Here is a 15,324-nt window from a genome sequence, read left to right on the forward strand (position 1 = left end):
TAAAATGACACCTATTTCTTCCTGAAACAAAACAAGTTGGATTTAGCTTCCTCCGTAGCCCCATTCCATGCTTTACTTCTCCTGCGCATCACATTTCTATTTCTTTCCACCCATTCAAACCAAATTTCACCTCTGCAAAGTAGATTCTGTTATCCACATATATTACAAACAAACTGCAAATAATCACCACTCACAATATAAGTAGACTGAAGAAGAAAAAAAACAGCACATCACCCCTGCCTTGACTAGATTACAATTTCTCAAAATCGAAAAATAAAATACAAATACAAAACTGAACGCAACTCGCATACCTAGTAAGATATACGTTAGCCTTTTCAACCTTGTGTATCCACTTAGTTTTAACTGGATAGTACAACATCAAAGTGTATCACATTTAATCTACACAATTCTTTCCAGTACAGAGCGAGCAAAAACAAAGGTCTTAACAAATTATTATTGGATGAGAAGAATCATAAAATATCTATCTATAACAAAATCATAATGTAAAGTTAGGGTATGTTGTCCCTAGAAATACAGGATTTCGTGTTGAGTTGAGAAAAAAAAAATACACTAATTGAACGTGTGGCTGCACCTGATAGATTCCCTTTATTCCCCCTATTTTGTTCTTGTGATGACTCTGTGAGTAAGTTCTACAAGTGCCCTTCTTGATCTCTGAACTTCCTCGTCATCGCTTTCTGGAAGAGAGTCAATTGCCGCTGACGCAAGGCTAGCATGCTTTCTGGCAAGTTCTCTTGTTCTCTGTATCCCTCTGCTTTTCCCAAGGTAGTCTAGAGCCTGCAATTTTCATCAGTAGATTTTGGTAGAGTGATCACAACTAAATTTCACACATTATATGAGAAAACCAATAGTCAATCAGGACGTGGAATGCAAAAGGATGCGTCAGCAACAACACACTTACAACATGATAGTCATTAGCAAAAACGAGTACTCCTAATAAAAATAAATCCAGATATCCAGAAGATCCGAGCATTAATCTAACACAGGACATCGGTTCCAACATTTTTAAAAGTCGAGAACTAGAAATATGCGCACCACAATAGGCATTACTAAAACTCAAATCCCAGAGCGGTAATAGACTTGGAACAAATGGTTGTATCACAAATTAGTCCAATATTGAACATTGAAAGGACGATCTCAGAATAACCAATTCACTCAACCACTGCATTCTGTTGATGGAAACACTCAATGAAAATGAGGGTTCATATAGAACTAGGGGTGGCAAAATCAAACCCAACCCCGACTCAACCCATTTAAGTTTGGGTTGGTTATTGACCCACCCATTTGTTAGCTCAACCTGTTAAAAATGGGGATGATATGTAACCCAAATTGATTTTTGAGAAATTTTGTCAATTTTTTTTATTTTATTCTATATGTTATATATAGTTATAATAAAGAAAAAAAAATAGGTACTAAAAGCTTATAAAATAACAAATAAAGCAATTAAAACTTAGTAAAAATTGGGCGGGTTGGGTTATGACCCGTTACTAACCTGTTTTGACCCAACCCATTTTGGCCCAAACAAATTTGGACTCGGTTGGGTCTTGACCTGTTTATTGTCTTGACCCATTTTGACCCACCCAATTGCCACCCCTAAAAATAGAACTAAAGCTATAGACTTGATAGAAAATTGTGGCATATTTAGAGGGTAAACACACCTCTATCATTTGGATAAGTAAAGTCATTATCATCATTTTCATTAAAGCGCCAAATTAAAAGGTATAAAGGACCCTTCAGGGTAGCCCAGTGGTTTGGGCTTGGGACTTCCATGTTGGAGGTCTCAAGTTCGAAACCCCTTGCTTTCGTGCATGCGAAAGCAAGGGGTTTGCCTTCTGGGTCGAGCTCGTCGCACCAGGCTTGCCTAGTGCGGGTTACCTCTCCTATGTGGTTTGCGAGCTATTGCATAGGAGCGGGGGTTTTACCCTGTGTGCACCCAAAAAGGGTAGCGGCTGCGGGTTTCCCTTGTCATCAAAAAAAAAAAAAAAAGGTATAAAGGACATTCAACCACAAAGTTTATAAGAATACAAAGGTGATTATGGACATGCTAGGAGAAAATGAACACAAAAATGCTTACGATCTCCACATTTACAGGATCATCAAAACCTCGGTCCACCAGCGTACGCAGTTGAGGAAATTCCTCCATGGCATACAATATTGGGGCAGTTACAATCCCCTACAAACACAAGTATTCCAGAGAAATTCACTACATATGGAAAAGTGATTGAGAATAGCTTCTTAAGACAAGACTCTTGAATTCGTGAATGAGCACATCATGTAAAGGGTTATCTAAAGAGTATGAAACTAGTTTTCATCATATGGCATCTGGAAGCACTAGCCAGTGAAAAACTAAGAACGGCACACAGATGAAAAGTTTAATTGGAAATATAAGATGAAAAAATCACTTGAGCACTAATCATTGTTGGAACAAAAATAAAGAGAGAAAGGAAGCCTTAGAAGAGTATATGCCTCACTTCTACACTAATGAAAACAATTCTAAAGAGTTCAAATATTCTAGTAGAAGATCCAAACTCTCAATTCTTCAATTGCAGTAGTTGAATTCAATTATCATATAATAACAGTAGTAGAGCAGTCGCGTTGACAGTGGTAACGGTCGTGGTAATAGCAGTAGTAGTAGTAGTAGTAGCAGTAAAAAGTAATAGTATAGTAACAACAAAAGTAATGGTAATAAGATATTAAAACCATAGAGTGACAATTGCTTGCTATTCTTAACTTATAAACATATATCTGACCAGGATGTGAAAATTGAAATCCATTAGAAAAATGAGTAAATCTGTCGGTAAGCCAATGCTCCCAACATCCTAAACTGTGTAGCCATTCTTTTAGGTCAACTAAAATTGAGGTAAACGAATATGAGAAACAACTGTCAAGGCCAGAGAAGTTACATGACGAATATCAGACAATGAACCCTTGCCAAGGGTTGCAGATGTGCCCGTGAAATCAAGAACATCATCTATTAATTGAAATGCCAATCCCTGCATAAACAGACATAGAAAGCAAGAAATCAGAACTAGGAGAACTCTTAGGGGTCATTTGGTGTGAAGGATAACACCAAATAGTCATGGGATTAAATTATAGTGCCACTTAATTTGTTGTTTGGTTGGCAAGTCCGGGATAACTTATCCCGGGATTAATAATTAGTACCGGGATAAGTTATCCCTCCCCTTGGGTGGTATAGTAGTCCCAGGATAACTTATCCCGATATAAAATAGGTAAATGACAAAGATATCCCTTTAAGCCCTTTTTATACATCACTTTCCACATTCATGAAGGGTACTTTTGTAAACAAATAATTTGTTCTTAAAATTTATACAATGCATATTGTTTTGGATACAACAAACCAAACACTCAATAAGAAATCATCCCATCATAACTAATTTCAGCATAAGTTATTCCATCATAACTAATCCCATCATAACTTGTATTCAAACTAAACGACTCCTTATGGTGAACTACTTAAACAGGTCTTTATTTGTCCAATCACAAGGAAAACCATATCTGCCGAACTGAAATTTCTAACAAGGGTCATGTTATAAGACGCATATCAACAACTTATGAGTATTATATACTAGATTTCCACCCAGACAGCAACAATGGAGAAAAGGTCGGAACATAGAACTATTTTTACTATGTTTTACTGAACCATTATAACCTAAAAGTGAATATATTAAGTCAAGTAGGACTTGCAGCAGAAGATTATACAGACCAGATTTTTTCCGTAGTCAAAAGCCAGCACGGAGACTTCAGCAGTATGCCCAGCAAGTAGTGCAATCGCTTTGCAACTGTTTGAAATCAATGATGCAGTCTTGTAATATGTTTTCTGCATATAATACTCCATGCTGCAACAGATGACTAAGAACATTAATTTCAGAGAAGTGTTGGTCAAAATGTCTAACAAACAAATAGATGCAGATAATAAATCAGATTGTAAGCAACCTTTAGCGCAACGCATACATGACTAATTTTACATGTCATTAACACATGAATTCACTGATCAAACTGCTTACACAGCAGAGAGCTAACTATTCTATGTGTCCCAATAAATATCTATAAATGTTTAATTGTGAACCTAGTTATTATGGTATATTGATTTGAGATTGTTATAGGAACCCACGAACTTCAAATCTTGGATCCGACTCTGGGACAAATGAGTAAAAACACTTGGTGTTCTAAAACAGAGATGATATGGCTAAGGTTAGTTTACATCCTCGCCAGCTAAGGCATCAGGTGAGAAAGCTAGGCAAAAGTGCATGTTTAGTATGCATCAGCTGACACAAGATTCCCCATTTATTGGAGCCATAACACCTAACACCCTGAAAGTTAAACACAATGTTGTGTCCTTGAAAGATATATAAGCTAGGTCTTATTTCCTGACTGTAAGCATCATTTTGCTCATAGTATCAGAACATTTTAATTTTTCAAACAAATAATTATGATTCAGTAGTTCATTCATATTTATCTGTTTGCAGCATTTTCTTTGTTGAGTTGATTCACAGGGTTAGCATTTCGAAAAGAGGTGTTGTTCCTACAGAAATGTGGTTTAATGATATCCCATTCTCTGTTCCAATGTTCTAATATTATTATGTAGCCAGAATTTTAACTCCGGATCCCCTTCTTTGTTTTTTTTATGACAAGGAAAACCTGCAGCCGCTACCCTTTGGGTGCGCACAGGGTAAAACCCCCGCTCTTATGCAATAGCTCGCTCCAGATCCCCTTCTTCTACCAAACTGATACAACAAGTTTAAATAAATGAAATATAATAAGAAATATTTAGAATTCTACAAAAGATGATGAAGAGAGAAAGAAAAAAATTATTCATTAATTTTCTCATCTTCCACATCTTCTTGATTTCTTTTATCGTACACTGTTTTGTTAATATTATCAGCAAGTTTATAAGAGAAGTGTTTTCAGCCTTTCAGGAGGCCAAATATGGGATTCATGAAGTTGTAGGGAAGTGGGACACATAATTGGGAAAGAAGATTAGAACTGCTTGCATATTGTAGCCAGTTTTTGTCTAAGTGACTAGTCTACATAGAGAATAAATTACTAAGCTGGATTATACTTAATGCGCCAGGAGGAAGAAGCTAATGTAGATCACAAAAGATATTCTGACTACCTTATATCATTTTTCTCTTCGATAATTGACTACTTTCTTGTCATCATCACCGACTTTATTTGTTCTTATATTCTAGTTGAAAACAAGGTCTAATCTATAGCTACATGGTTTTATCTTTAGTTAAATATAGAGTTTTGCAGACTTGGCTAAAAAAGGGCATAGTGGAGGAAATGTATCCATATAGATGATACCTACTTTTTTTTTTTTAAACAAGTATTGTATTCTTTAGCATTAAGGAGATGATACAAATAAGTTTTTTTTTTTAAAAAAACTGATAAGTATTGTATTCTTCAGCATTAAGGAGATGATACCTACTAGTTGGGAACAGGTTCTAGTCTTGTTAATACATGAGTCTCTTCCTATCTGCTGCGGCATCTGCACTACCCACTACCTTTAAAAAGAAGTTAAGTGAACAGGGTGATCTAATTTATATGATCAAATTTAGGAAGACGTAACGATCTACTTAAGAACTCACGAAGTTTTATAATATCTCGAGATATAGATGTCTTTTAGTTGACTTAATTTCAATTAGGGTCTATAAAAATCTAATCCGCACTCTACCAGCATACCTACAACGTTCATCAGAAGAAGTTGTCATTTGCATTGTCTCTCCAGTAACAAGATGTTCCACAACAGTTGCCAGAAGAGATACAACCTACAAGATCAGAGCGACAGAACTGAAGAGAGGATGACAAGAGGTTAACTAAAATAAAGCAACAGAAGGGTTAGCTAATATCAACCTTCTAGCTAACTCCTATCCCTGTTAGCTGGTATTGCCATTTCTCTACTTTTCTTTTAATGGAGGAGAATCAAAATTCATGCATGAACGGAACAGGCAGAAAATTAAGTGTGAACTTTTTTAAATAGGAGAAAAAGAACTTATATATAGTTGTACGGCTGGAAATAAACAAGAGCAAAAACCTTAGTTTTGCGATACAATGTATAAGGTACAAAAGAATCACTGAATCACCAACCATAAGAGATTAATTTGTATGAAAGTACATGGGTTAACTAGTTTAAAGTGTGTAAAAACAATAATCCTGGACAAATTAAAATTATTTATTGTTGACCATAAAGAAGTTTATAGAAAGAAATAATGCACAATAATAATACATCCCCAGAAAAGAATACTCTGGATAAGTAGGAATAGAACAAGCCTTAATAATCATCATATACTACTAAAAGTGGGAAGCTCCAAAGTGCAAAGTTGGAACCATTTTACCCCTACACTAAATAAAAAAATTATAAAATATCTAATATAACTAATTAATTAATTTTATCATATTAAATTATAATACACATATAACTATAGGATGTCCCTTTATATTCTTCTCACTCCTTATATTTAACACCCAGCTCTTTCACATTTCAGTGCTTAAATTAAAGCCCTCTCACATTTAATTATCTCTATTCAATTTGAAGGTTTAGCTTCCAACACTAATAACAATTAATGTATGGAATTGTTTTACATCTTCAGTGCATTATTTAAATGCGGCCGCACATACCCTTTGGGGTGGCCCGGTGGTTTGGGCTTGGAACTTCCATGTTGGAGGTCTCAAGTTTGAAACCCCTTGCCAGCGAAAACAAGGGGTAACGCCTTCTGGGTCGAGCTCATCGCACCGGGCTTGCCTAGTGTGGGTTACCTCTCCTATGTGGTTTGCGAGTTATTGCATAGGAGCGGGGGTTTTACCCTGTGCGCACCCAAAGGGTAGCGGCTGCGACTGCGGGTTTCCCTTGTCATCAAAAAAAAAAAAAAACGTGGCCGCACAGCAAAAGTACTATCAAATTACTATATCCTCGTCTTCCTTTTTTCCGTTAGAAATTTTCTTTATTACTATGTATTTTTCCCAACATCATGTCTTCACACATATTAATATAAATATCTCTCATGTGACTTTCCCTTCCAAATGATTCATCATTTGAATTTTAGTTTCCATTGTTTTTGTTGAAGATTTTTATATATATGTTCGAGTATGCATTTATCTTTAATTAAAGTATTATATATGTCACCTAAAGTATCATCAAGTTTGCAAGAATTTTTAGCCTTAACTTATGGGTTCTTACTTTTTTATATGGTTTGATTTCTATTTTATTGTTCAGAGAAAGTCAAATAATATATATAGTTATATACCATTTAAATTTTCCAATTGCAACACAATTTATATTATGATTTTGGAATAAACGTGCAACGCATGGGAACCCAGAGACTAGTAAGAATACTACGAACAGCATGGTTCCAATTCTTGTCAATTGTGCAAAACTATTAAATGTTTACTAGAGCCAAGAGGAGAAGGCAAAGTATACCTCTGTGTTCTTCAAGGAGGCAAGTGCCACACATGCTCGGGAAAGCAAAAAGTCTCCGGCTAGTACAGCTAGCTGCATCAAATAGGAGAAGAGATAATAGGGTCAGCAGATACCAAGATAACATGATTTAACGATGTACTTTACAAAGAGTTACTTTGGTTTAAATATAAACCCCATTCGTGAAAATTGCTCTACTACCCATCCATTTTTTAAAAAAATTAAAATATCCATTTCAATACAATTGCTCTTCCACCAAGAGGAGAGCATAGGTCCTGACGCCCCTTTATCGCTCACCTTCTCTAGTTCTAAAAATGACTGCTTCCATATAATCTAATAATTAAAAAGTGATACCACTATCTCCAGTTAGCATGTCATATCCAATGTTCTACTTGGTAATATAAGATACTCCCTCTTGATTCAATTTATATAACACCTTATTTTTTTCATTACGGCAAGCTCAAAATGTTTGACATTATTCCATTAATAGTATTTTTCTACACATCTTTCACAAGTTTCAAGAATTTGAATCTTTTAACAATAAATAGTTTATACTTTCAAATGATATTTTTTCTATCATGTTAACTTTTCATCATTAGATGAATATTTTCTTCCACGACCATTAAAATAGTTAACAAGTCAAATAACACCTTAAGCTCCTTGGAAATGGAGAAATTCCTGGTAGAGGGCACTTCTCTCGTAATGGGACCTACCTGGCATTAATTTGGATTATTTGGGCCAGTGAAATCCAGATATCAGATGGTTTAAGAAAAACACAATGCAATCTCACTACAACATCTGTTTGCTTGCATTATATGGAAGACACTAACAGGAAATAACATATTTCAGAAAAGGAAAGTGAAGTACTAAGTACCTTATTTCCCATCACAAAGTTTAAAGAACCTATCCCACGTCTTGTGTCAGCATCATCCAGTACATCATCATGAAGTAGGCTGGCAACCTATGATAGAGTGAAAAAAGAAACCTGACTTAAAGAAAGTTGTAAGGAAATGGCATTTTAAGATCAATTAATAAACTAGAGGAAGAGAGAATATGAAATATCAACTAAATGGTCATGCTGGTGTTTCTGAATGCAGGCCCATTCATATAATTTGCGCCAACAATGCCATGCGGTTGGCTCATTGAGCATCAGGGATGAAGGAATACATGATACATTAAGGAAAAATACCAAATAAGGAAGAGAAACGCGTCTAGGTCTTTTTTTTTTGATGAGGTATAGAAATGTATTATGGTCTTCTTTTTCTTCTTTTTGATGAAGTAAGGCGTAGAAACGTGTTCCGGTCTTACTCGCCTTAAATACGAAATTATATCAAACAATCTGGCAACAGCTGCAGCTGCCTTTTCTGTTGGAAAAGTAAAAAACTAGAGAGATCACCCTTATAAAACCAAGAAAGCAACAATCACCAAACCAACCAACCGGACCAAAACAAACAACTCTGCATCTCTACCGTTCCTAATGAAAGGAATGATCAGCCACCCTTTAAAATTTAACATCCCACTGCTGTCCTAAAAATTCAGAACAGAACTCCACAAACTTTTCCCAGTGAATGCAGTTTTTCATGCATGGTTATGGGTAGATTAGTACTTATCATACCATATGGAAATTCTCTTATAGATTGCTCCGTCCTCCTGTTGCTTCCTTACCAATAAGGTGAGATATATCAGTTAAATCCTGTGTTTCTCTGTTGCTTCCTTACCAATCAGGTTTACATATGAGATTCTTTTCATGAATTTATCCTCTATCCCTGTGTACAAAAATCCACCTGAAAGCGTAGTTCATCTATGTCACTTGACTTGTTCATTTTGCCTTTCATGTGTTCGTATCAAAAAGTTTTTTTAAATCAGGTGCTCCTATCAAATAGTTATGATATCGGTCAGGTACTTTTGTATGGAACCTTCAAATTAGACGTAAAACATGGATTAAGTTGAATGTATTCATATTTGGTATCTGTGTTGTATCCAACACACGTACCAAAGTCCAGGTAACGTAATATATTAAAATCTTGTCATCAAAGTCAATATTAACTCTATTTACAATCAACTTGATGGTCTTCCCATCCTATCAGAATGAAGAGACGGAATACCTACATGGATCATCTCAGTGATCTCAGCTATACACTGCTGCCTTGTACGCAAATCCCCGGACAAGGAATCAACATCCACCTGGGGAGCAGATCTAGGAATCTGTACGTTCAATGCAGTTGCCATCAACAGCAAAACCTACAAGAAGTACACCAGTCTATTTATTTTTCGAGGGAGAATGTAGGAAACCATGAGTTGAAAATGGATGTTGCATTGACATGATACAAACTTGAAACAAATCTATGTTGTGATGGATCTGCCCAAGCAACTGCACTATAAGTCAATAACCTTTAATGCAAATAAGAAGCACCACCAAAGTACAATGTTTCAACAGGGTACTATCGATACCACACATGTACTTGCTTTGAAGTTGCATATCTAATAAAAAAGGAATTTTTTCCTCTAAGTGTTGTTTTTATATATAAAATGAAACTTTATGTTCTACTAAAATAAAAAAGGAGACCCAAGTTGTTAAAAGTAATAGAACTCAGTTCTATTTTGTTTGCCAACTTTTTTTGTTTCTTTAGTCTTTTCATGTTTCCCCCTGTTTTATTCACATTCTTTGTTTTGCTTTCAGTCACCTCTCTTGGAGCATCATGCTTGAACCTACTACAAGTGCAACTAAGGGAAATTCGTTTTCTTCCTTAGTTTATAGGAAAACGTGTTTCAAGCCTTCTGAAAGAACTGTGTGAAATGTGTGCCTCTAAACTTCACTAAACAGTAACACCAAGCACTTAGTTTTCATCAGCATTTAAAAGGAACTCAGTGACTTAAGAGAATCGAGACTTTTTTTTGGAAGCTATGCAGCCTTCATCAACGGAAATGTGGATTTTGCTTATCCAACAATTACTTGATGAAGGTAAAAGTTTCTCTCTTTGGACTATCCGCAAAAGCCTATGCACCAAAAAATGATAAATGTACAGTACACATAGAAATTCAGCTTAGGAGTCACAAATCATACTGTGGGTCGAAACCTCTTTCCTTCAACTCCCAGTTTGAAGAAATATTCAGCAGCTGAAGCCAGCTTTGGGACCTGTATACAAATGAAACAGGCTCTCATCTATCATCATGAATGTAGCAACTGCCAAACCACAGAACAAGTTATATACCTCAGCAACTACCATTGATCTCAGCCTGTTTGTCAGAAGGGATAATTCATCCGCAACAAGGGAAAATGGGTCCACTTGCTCCTGAGAAAAAGAGAATGTGGAACTGTGTGAACTACATTACCCACAATTATCTAAAGCAAGGAGATGTAAAAAGAAAACCCGACGACGAATAAGATAGGAAAATAAAAGACTTGATGATTTGCATCAGAAAGAAACTCGAACTACTCAGAGAACACCTTAAAATGGCAGCTCTACAATAATGACACAGACGAAGTCATTTTCGATCCCAAGAAAATTCATCTACTTGCTCGAAGCTTTAAGTATTTTGATTTTGATTTGCCTATCCAGACTAAGACAACTGGAGAGGAATAAAGAGAAGGGGCCTTCATTCCCATATACTCTTGATTAGAATATGGAGAAGCAACTGTGAATATTTCTATAATTGCCTAGACCATATAATCACCTTTTTCTTCTTGAAATACTTTTTTTTTATCTGTAAAAGATCAGTTTATTAGTAAATAACAGCACTGAGTAGGTGCTGTGGTGTCTTTTCTTGAAATACTTGATCACAACATATTACACGAAATATAAACCATAAGATCCACCAGTGAACATATGATGTTAGCAAAAAGACAGGAAGTAATATAGATTTATGAAATAAAAATGCTATACAAACCTCTGCTACAGCAGTGCTTTGCTGATGAATTTGCTGCCCAATACCACTAAGAGCATTAGAAACCCATGAATGAATTACTCTGCAACCCAAAACCTAATAACCACCAAAAACAATGATGATAAAGCATGAGAAGTCCCAAATTAGCAATAATAACAATAAATTCAGCAATTAAACTATGCAGTCTTTAAAAAATAGCTACAAGCGGGATTGGCTATATCAATGGGTAGCTCCATTTGAGCTCATCCAACCTGATATTTTACAAAATACAAAATAAAAAGTACCTGGAGTTCTCTATAATTTTCTGTTGGTAAATATGAAGAAACCTTATTTGTTTGAAGTTATTTGGTCTGAACAGGTCTTAATCATTAAGATCTCAAACAAAGTCTTAATATCATTTATTTTTGTGTGGATAATTTTCAGCACCACTATATCTGCAATAATCAATCATACCACTAACCACCTTTGTCATCACAACCATCATTATAGTCGCCAACTACTAGCCACCACCACCAGCAACCATCTTTGTATCACAACCATCACCGGCAATTACTACTAGCTGTCAGACAATACCACACCTATGACCTCCATCATTATAATTGTATTCATAGACACCACCATCGCTGCCACATCACTATCAACCACTACCACTATTGAGGCCAATTCCTGCTACCAACCACCTCCACCATCATAACTAGTAGTGCCGCCAACTGCGGCGAACACATCGTCAACCAGCACACATTCTTCATCATCACCACCATCAACACCACCAACAACTAACATCAACCAACTTAACCATCACAACCACCACCACTACCAACCGCCACCATCAGGCTAGACTACAACACCAACCAACTCCACCATCACAACTATCCTCGCCATCATTACTAATCACTAATACCAACCATTATCACCACCACCACTAAAAAACCATTTCTACCATCACTAGCAAACATGAATATTTTATTTTATTAAATTAATACTTTAATTACTTTTTAATTTGAATTTCATATTTATTATGTTTACAAATAAATAAATTATGCACATTCACATATTGAAAAACAAATCATTTTAATCATCCAGTGTTTAGATCCAAGACAACATCTTAATCATTCAAATGTGCATTTAGATTGAGACATCTTAATGTTAATGAAAACAAGTGAGGTCTAAAAGACTCCTAAAAAGCTTAGGACCTAAAGAAAATGTATTAGCATGATTAAAACACACAACTAATTGATCTCGCCTACACAGATTGTATACTTTCATTGTGCCCTTCTAAATTCTAAATTCGTAGAATGAAATGGACTTCAGCATAGCAGAAACCAATGATATAGTGGAATTGACGAGTCCTTGATCGACTGGAAAAATGGCAAAACTCAAATCCCGACATCTCCAATAAAAAAATTGCATAATCCCGACTAAAAACAAGAAGCATTCCCAGTTACAGATAAAGAAAAGCAACAGTAGCTAACAATCAGCAAAAACAATGATAATAAAACATGAAAAGCCGCAAATTAGCAATAATAGCTACCAAACTATCCAATCCAACTAATTGATTGATTGGCAAGAAACCGCAAACTCAACTCGTTCAGAATACCCATTCCCCCGTTAGAGCTAAAAAAAAAAAAAAAGCAACAGTAACTAATAAAACTACAACTCCGAAACCAAAAGAGATTTATTTCACCTTTGGAGGATCGTGGATGTGATTGGATTGATGTAATTGTTGGATGGGACGCGATGAAAATAACCATCGGCATCTACTGAAGCGGTTTCTGGAAATCTGAGATAAACCCTTTGAAAATATCATCGTTCGTTTTCAATTTCTAATTTGTGTGTGTCCTGAGTTTGAGTATATAATTTGAGTTGCGAAGAAGAAAGAGGAGAATGGTCAATGTAAAGCGGTGCACAGGCCCAGGGTTGCGAGCAAAAAGCAACCATTTAGGAAATTCCTAATTTGTCCTTCAAATTGGAACACGACGAATTCAAGAGATTTTTTTTTTTGGTAAATTACATAAATCTCATTAGTTCTGATAGTTTTTGATATTACATATTATATCATTTTTAGTTGTTGGATACATATGTCGAGATACGTCAGATACGTGTGTATCAGTCGGGTGTATAAGGTTGAGATATGTGATTTTAAAGACTCAAATATGTGTATCAATCGGGTGTATAAGGCAGAGATACGTGTTTGAAATACTTTTGAATTAAATGTTGTAACTTAATGCCTTAATTAACGGAGTAAATTATGGGATACAATTGAAGCTAGATACATGTGTTTAAAGCGTTTGAATTAAATGATTGTACTGATTTGCTCGATCAATAGAGCAATTCACTACTGTTAACGACCTTTGAGGATCTGCAACATAACAACTTCAAAAAAAAATTCAAAAATATAGAATTTCGTTCATTCTTTTTTTAGAAACATAAAAAGTGTATAAAATCTTCTTCTTTCCATTAATTCAATTTTATTTCTTCGAATCTTGATCTCTATTTTTTTCACAATAGCCATTTTATTCCATTTCAAAACTATGATGGTAAACCTGTTTTTCACAATAATCAGATTCATATACATACTAGATACATTAATAGGAAAATTAGATTCAATACATTAACGACTTAGATACATTAAAAGAAAGCAGATACAAGACATTGAAAGCTTAGTTACATTAACATAAAAGATCAAATACATAAAAACATTACATCAGATACATGAAAGAAAGAAACTAGATACATAGGATATTTAAAATCAAACACAATTCATAGTCGTCGATGGTGAAAGCGAAGAAAATTGGCTGAACAAAGATGACAGTGTCGGCAGCGACAGCTGTTATAGTCAAGAAAGTAGTAGTGCCAATGCCGAGTCTAGGTATAACAGTGATAATAATTCTGGTTACTCAGATCTCGCTCTTCTTGTTGGGTTTTTTTTGTGTATAGAATTTGCAAGTTTTGGCTGTGAAATTGTTTAGTTTAAATACAATTAATGTTTGAATAGGAGTAATCCTCATGTCTTTGTTGAGAGGATGAACAAAAATCATTTTTGATAGATATTCTGAAGAAATTATGTGGTGAAAGAATGAAGGAAGAGAGAAAAAATGGTGGATAACATGGGGGTGGGGGAGGAGATTGAGGGAGGTTGAATTGTTTAAGTACCTTTAATTAAGGAATTTGAATTTTAAGATAATTATTCAGTATCATATTTAATGATTTGTATATCTGATTTAACCTTTTAAAATATATGGTATAATTATCAAAAAAGTGGTATTATGAGTAATATTTTTAAACTATAGGTAAAATCATATATATATATATATATATATAAAGCTAGATAAAAAAGAAGTGATGTGGCACCTCTCATTACATATTCATTACATATAATTATATCATATGGAAGTTACAAAAAAACCTCCACCTATTTGTATTCTCTAACTAAATAACATGTCTCCTCAACTTCCTTCTACTTAATTCTGATATATATATATATATATATAAAGCTAGATAAAAAAGAAGTGATGTGGCACCTCTCATTACATATTCATTACATATAATTATATCATATGGAAGTTACAAAAAAACCTCCACCTATTTGTATTCTCTAACTAAATAACATGTCTCCTCAACTTCCTTCTACTTAATTCTGATATATATATATATATATATAAAGCTAGATAAAAAAGAAGTGAATTTAAATCATCTATAAATAGAAATCATCTATGGTGTTGTTGCATGTTCATTTATATTTTCTACAACTTCATATTGTTACTATTATTTTTTTTATTTTTCAGCTTTATGAAGATTATAGATATATTTTTTTAAATTTCTGCTTGTGTTACAATAGCCAAACAAAAGTTTATCAAGATGAACAAGAAAGTTTGAAGCCGGTGTAAGGTTCGTATAAGTGAAGATAATATATATGAATTATCAGAAAACGAAATAGACGAAATGGAAAATAATTTAGTAATAGAATCAGATAATGAATACTATAT

General features: G+C 34.6%; 1 protein-coding gene across 2 annotated transcripts; it reads right to left on the bottom strand.

The window, feature by feature from the left end:
- Nucleotides 1-368: 368 nt before the first annotated feature.
- LOC102588989 (solanesyl diphosphate synthase 3, chloroplastic/mitochondrial) lies at nucleotides 369-13,240 on the bottom strand. Of its 2 annotated transcripts, XM_006364820.2 has the most exons (12): nucleotides 13,023-13,238; nucleotides 11,342-11,434; nucleotides 10,666-10,746; nucleotides 10,518-10,589; nucleotides 9,563-9,694; nucleotides 8,328-8,414; nucleotides 7,457-7,528; nucleotides 5,722-5,807; nucleotides 3,743-3,875; nucleotides 2,922-3,011; nucleotides 2,093-2,191; nucleotides 369-795 (listed from the first exon to the last, which is right to left on the bottom strand). In XM_006364820.2, exons 1-12 carry the CDS (start codon nucleotides 13,143-13,145, stop codon nucleotides 616-618), a joined length of 1,248 nt encoding a protein of 415 aa, XP_006364882.1. In that variant the 5' UTR covers nucleotides 13,146-13,238; the 3' UTR covers nucleotides 369-615. The 2 variants fall into 2 exon arrangements, with proteins under 2 accessions (XP_006364882.1, XP_015159655.1); XM_015304169.1 differs by lacking the exon at nucleotides 2,093-2,191 and having other exon boundaries at nucleotides 13,023-13,240.
- Nucleotides 13,241-15,324: the final 2,084 nt, after the last annotated feature.

Source organism: Solanum tuberosum, unplaced genomic scaffold (genome assembly GCF_000226075.1).
Source record: "Solanum tuberosum cultivar DM 1-3 516 R44 unplaced genomic scaffold, SolTub_3.0 scf00518, whole genome shotgun sequence".
NCBI classification, from domain to species: Eukaryota; Viridiplantae; Streptophyta; class Magnoliopsida; order Solanales; family Solanaceae; genus Solanum; species Solanum tuberosum.

Excerpts from the sequence above, each read along its gene's own strand:
- LOC102588989 (XM_006364820.2), bottom strand. The coding sequence starts at position 13,145 with ATGATATTTTCAAAGGGTTTATCTCAGATTTCCAGAAACCGCTTCAGT. Across the intron at positions 10,590-10,665 it reads GATCAATGGTAGTTGCTGAG|GTCCCAAAGCTGGCTTCAGC; the intron begins GTATATAACTTG and ends ATTTGTATACAG. Across the intron at positions 9,695-10,517 it reads GAAAGAGGTTTCGACCCACA|GTTTTGCTGTTGATGGCAAC; the intron begins GTATGATTTGTG and ends TACTTCTTGTAG.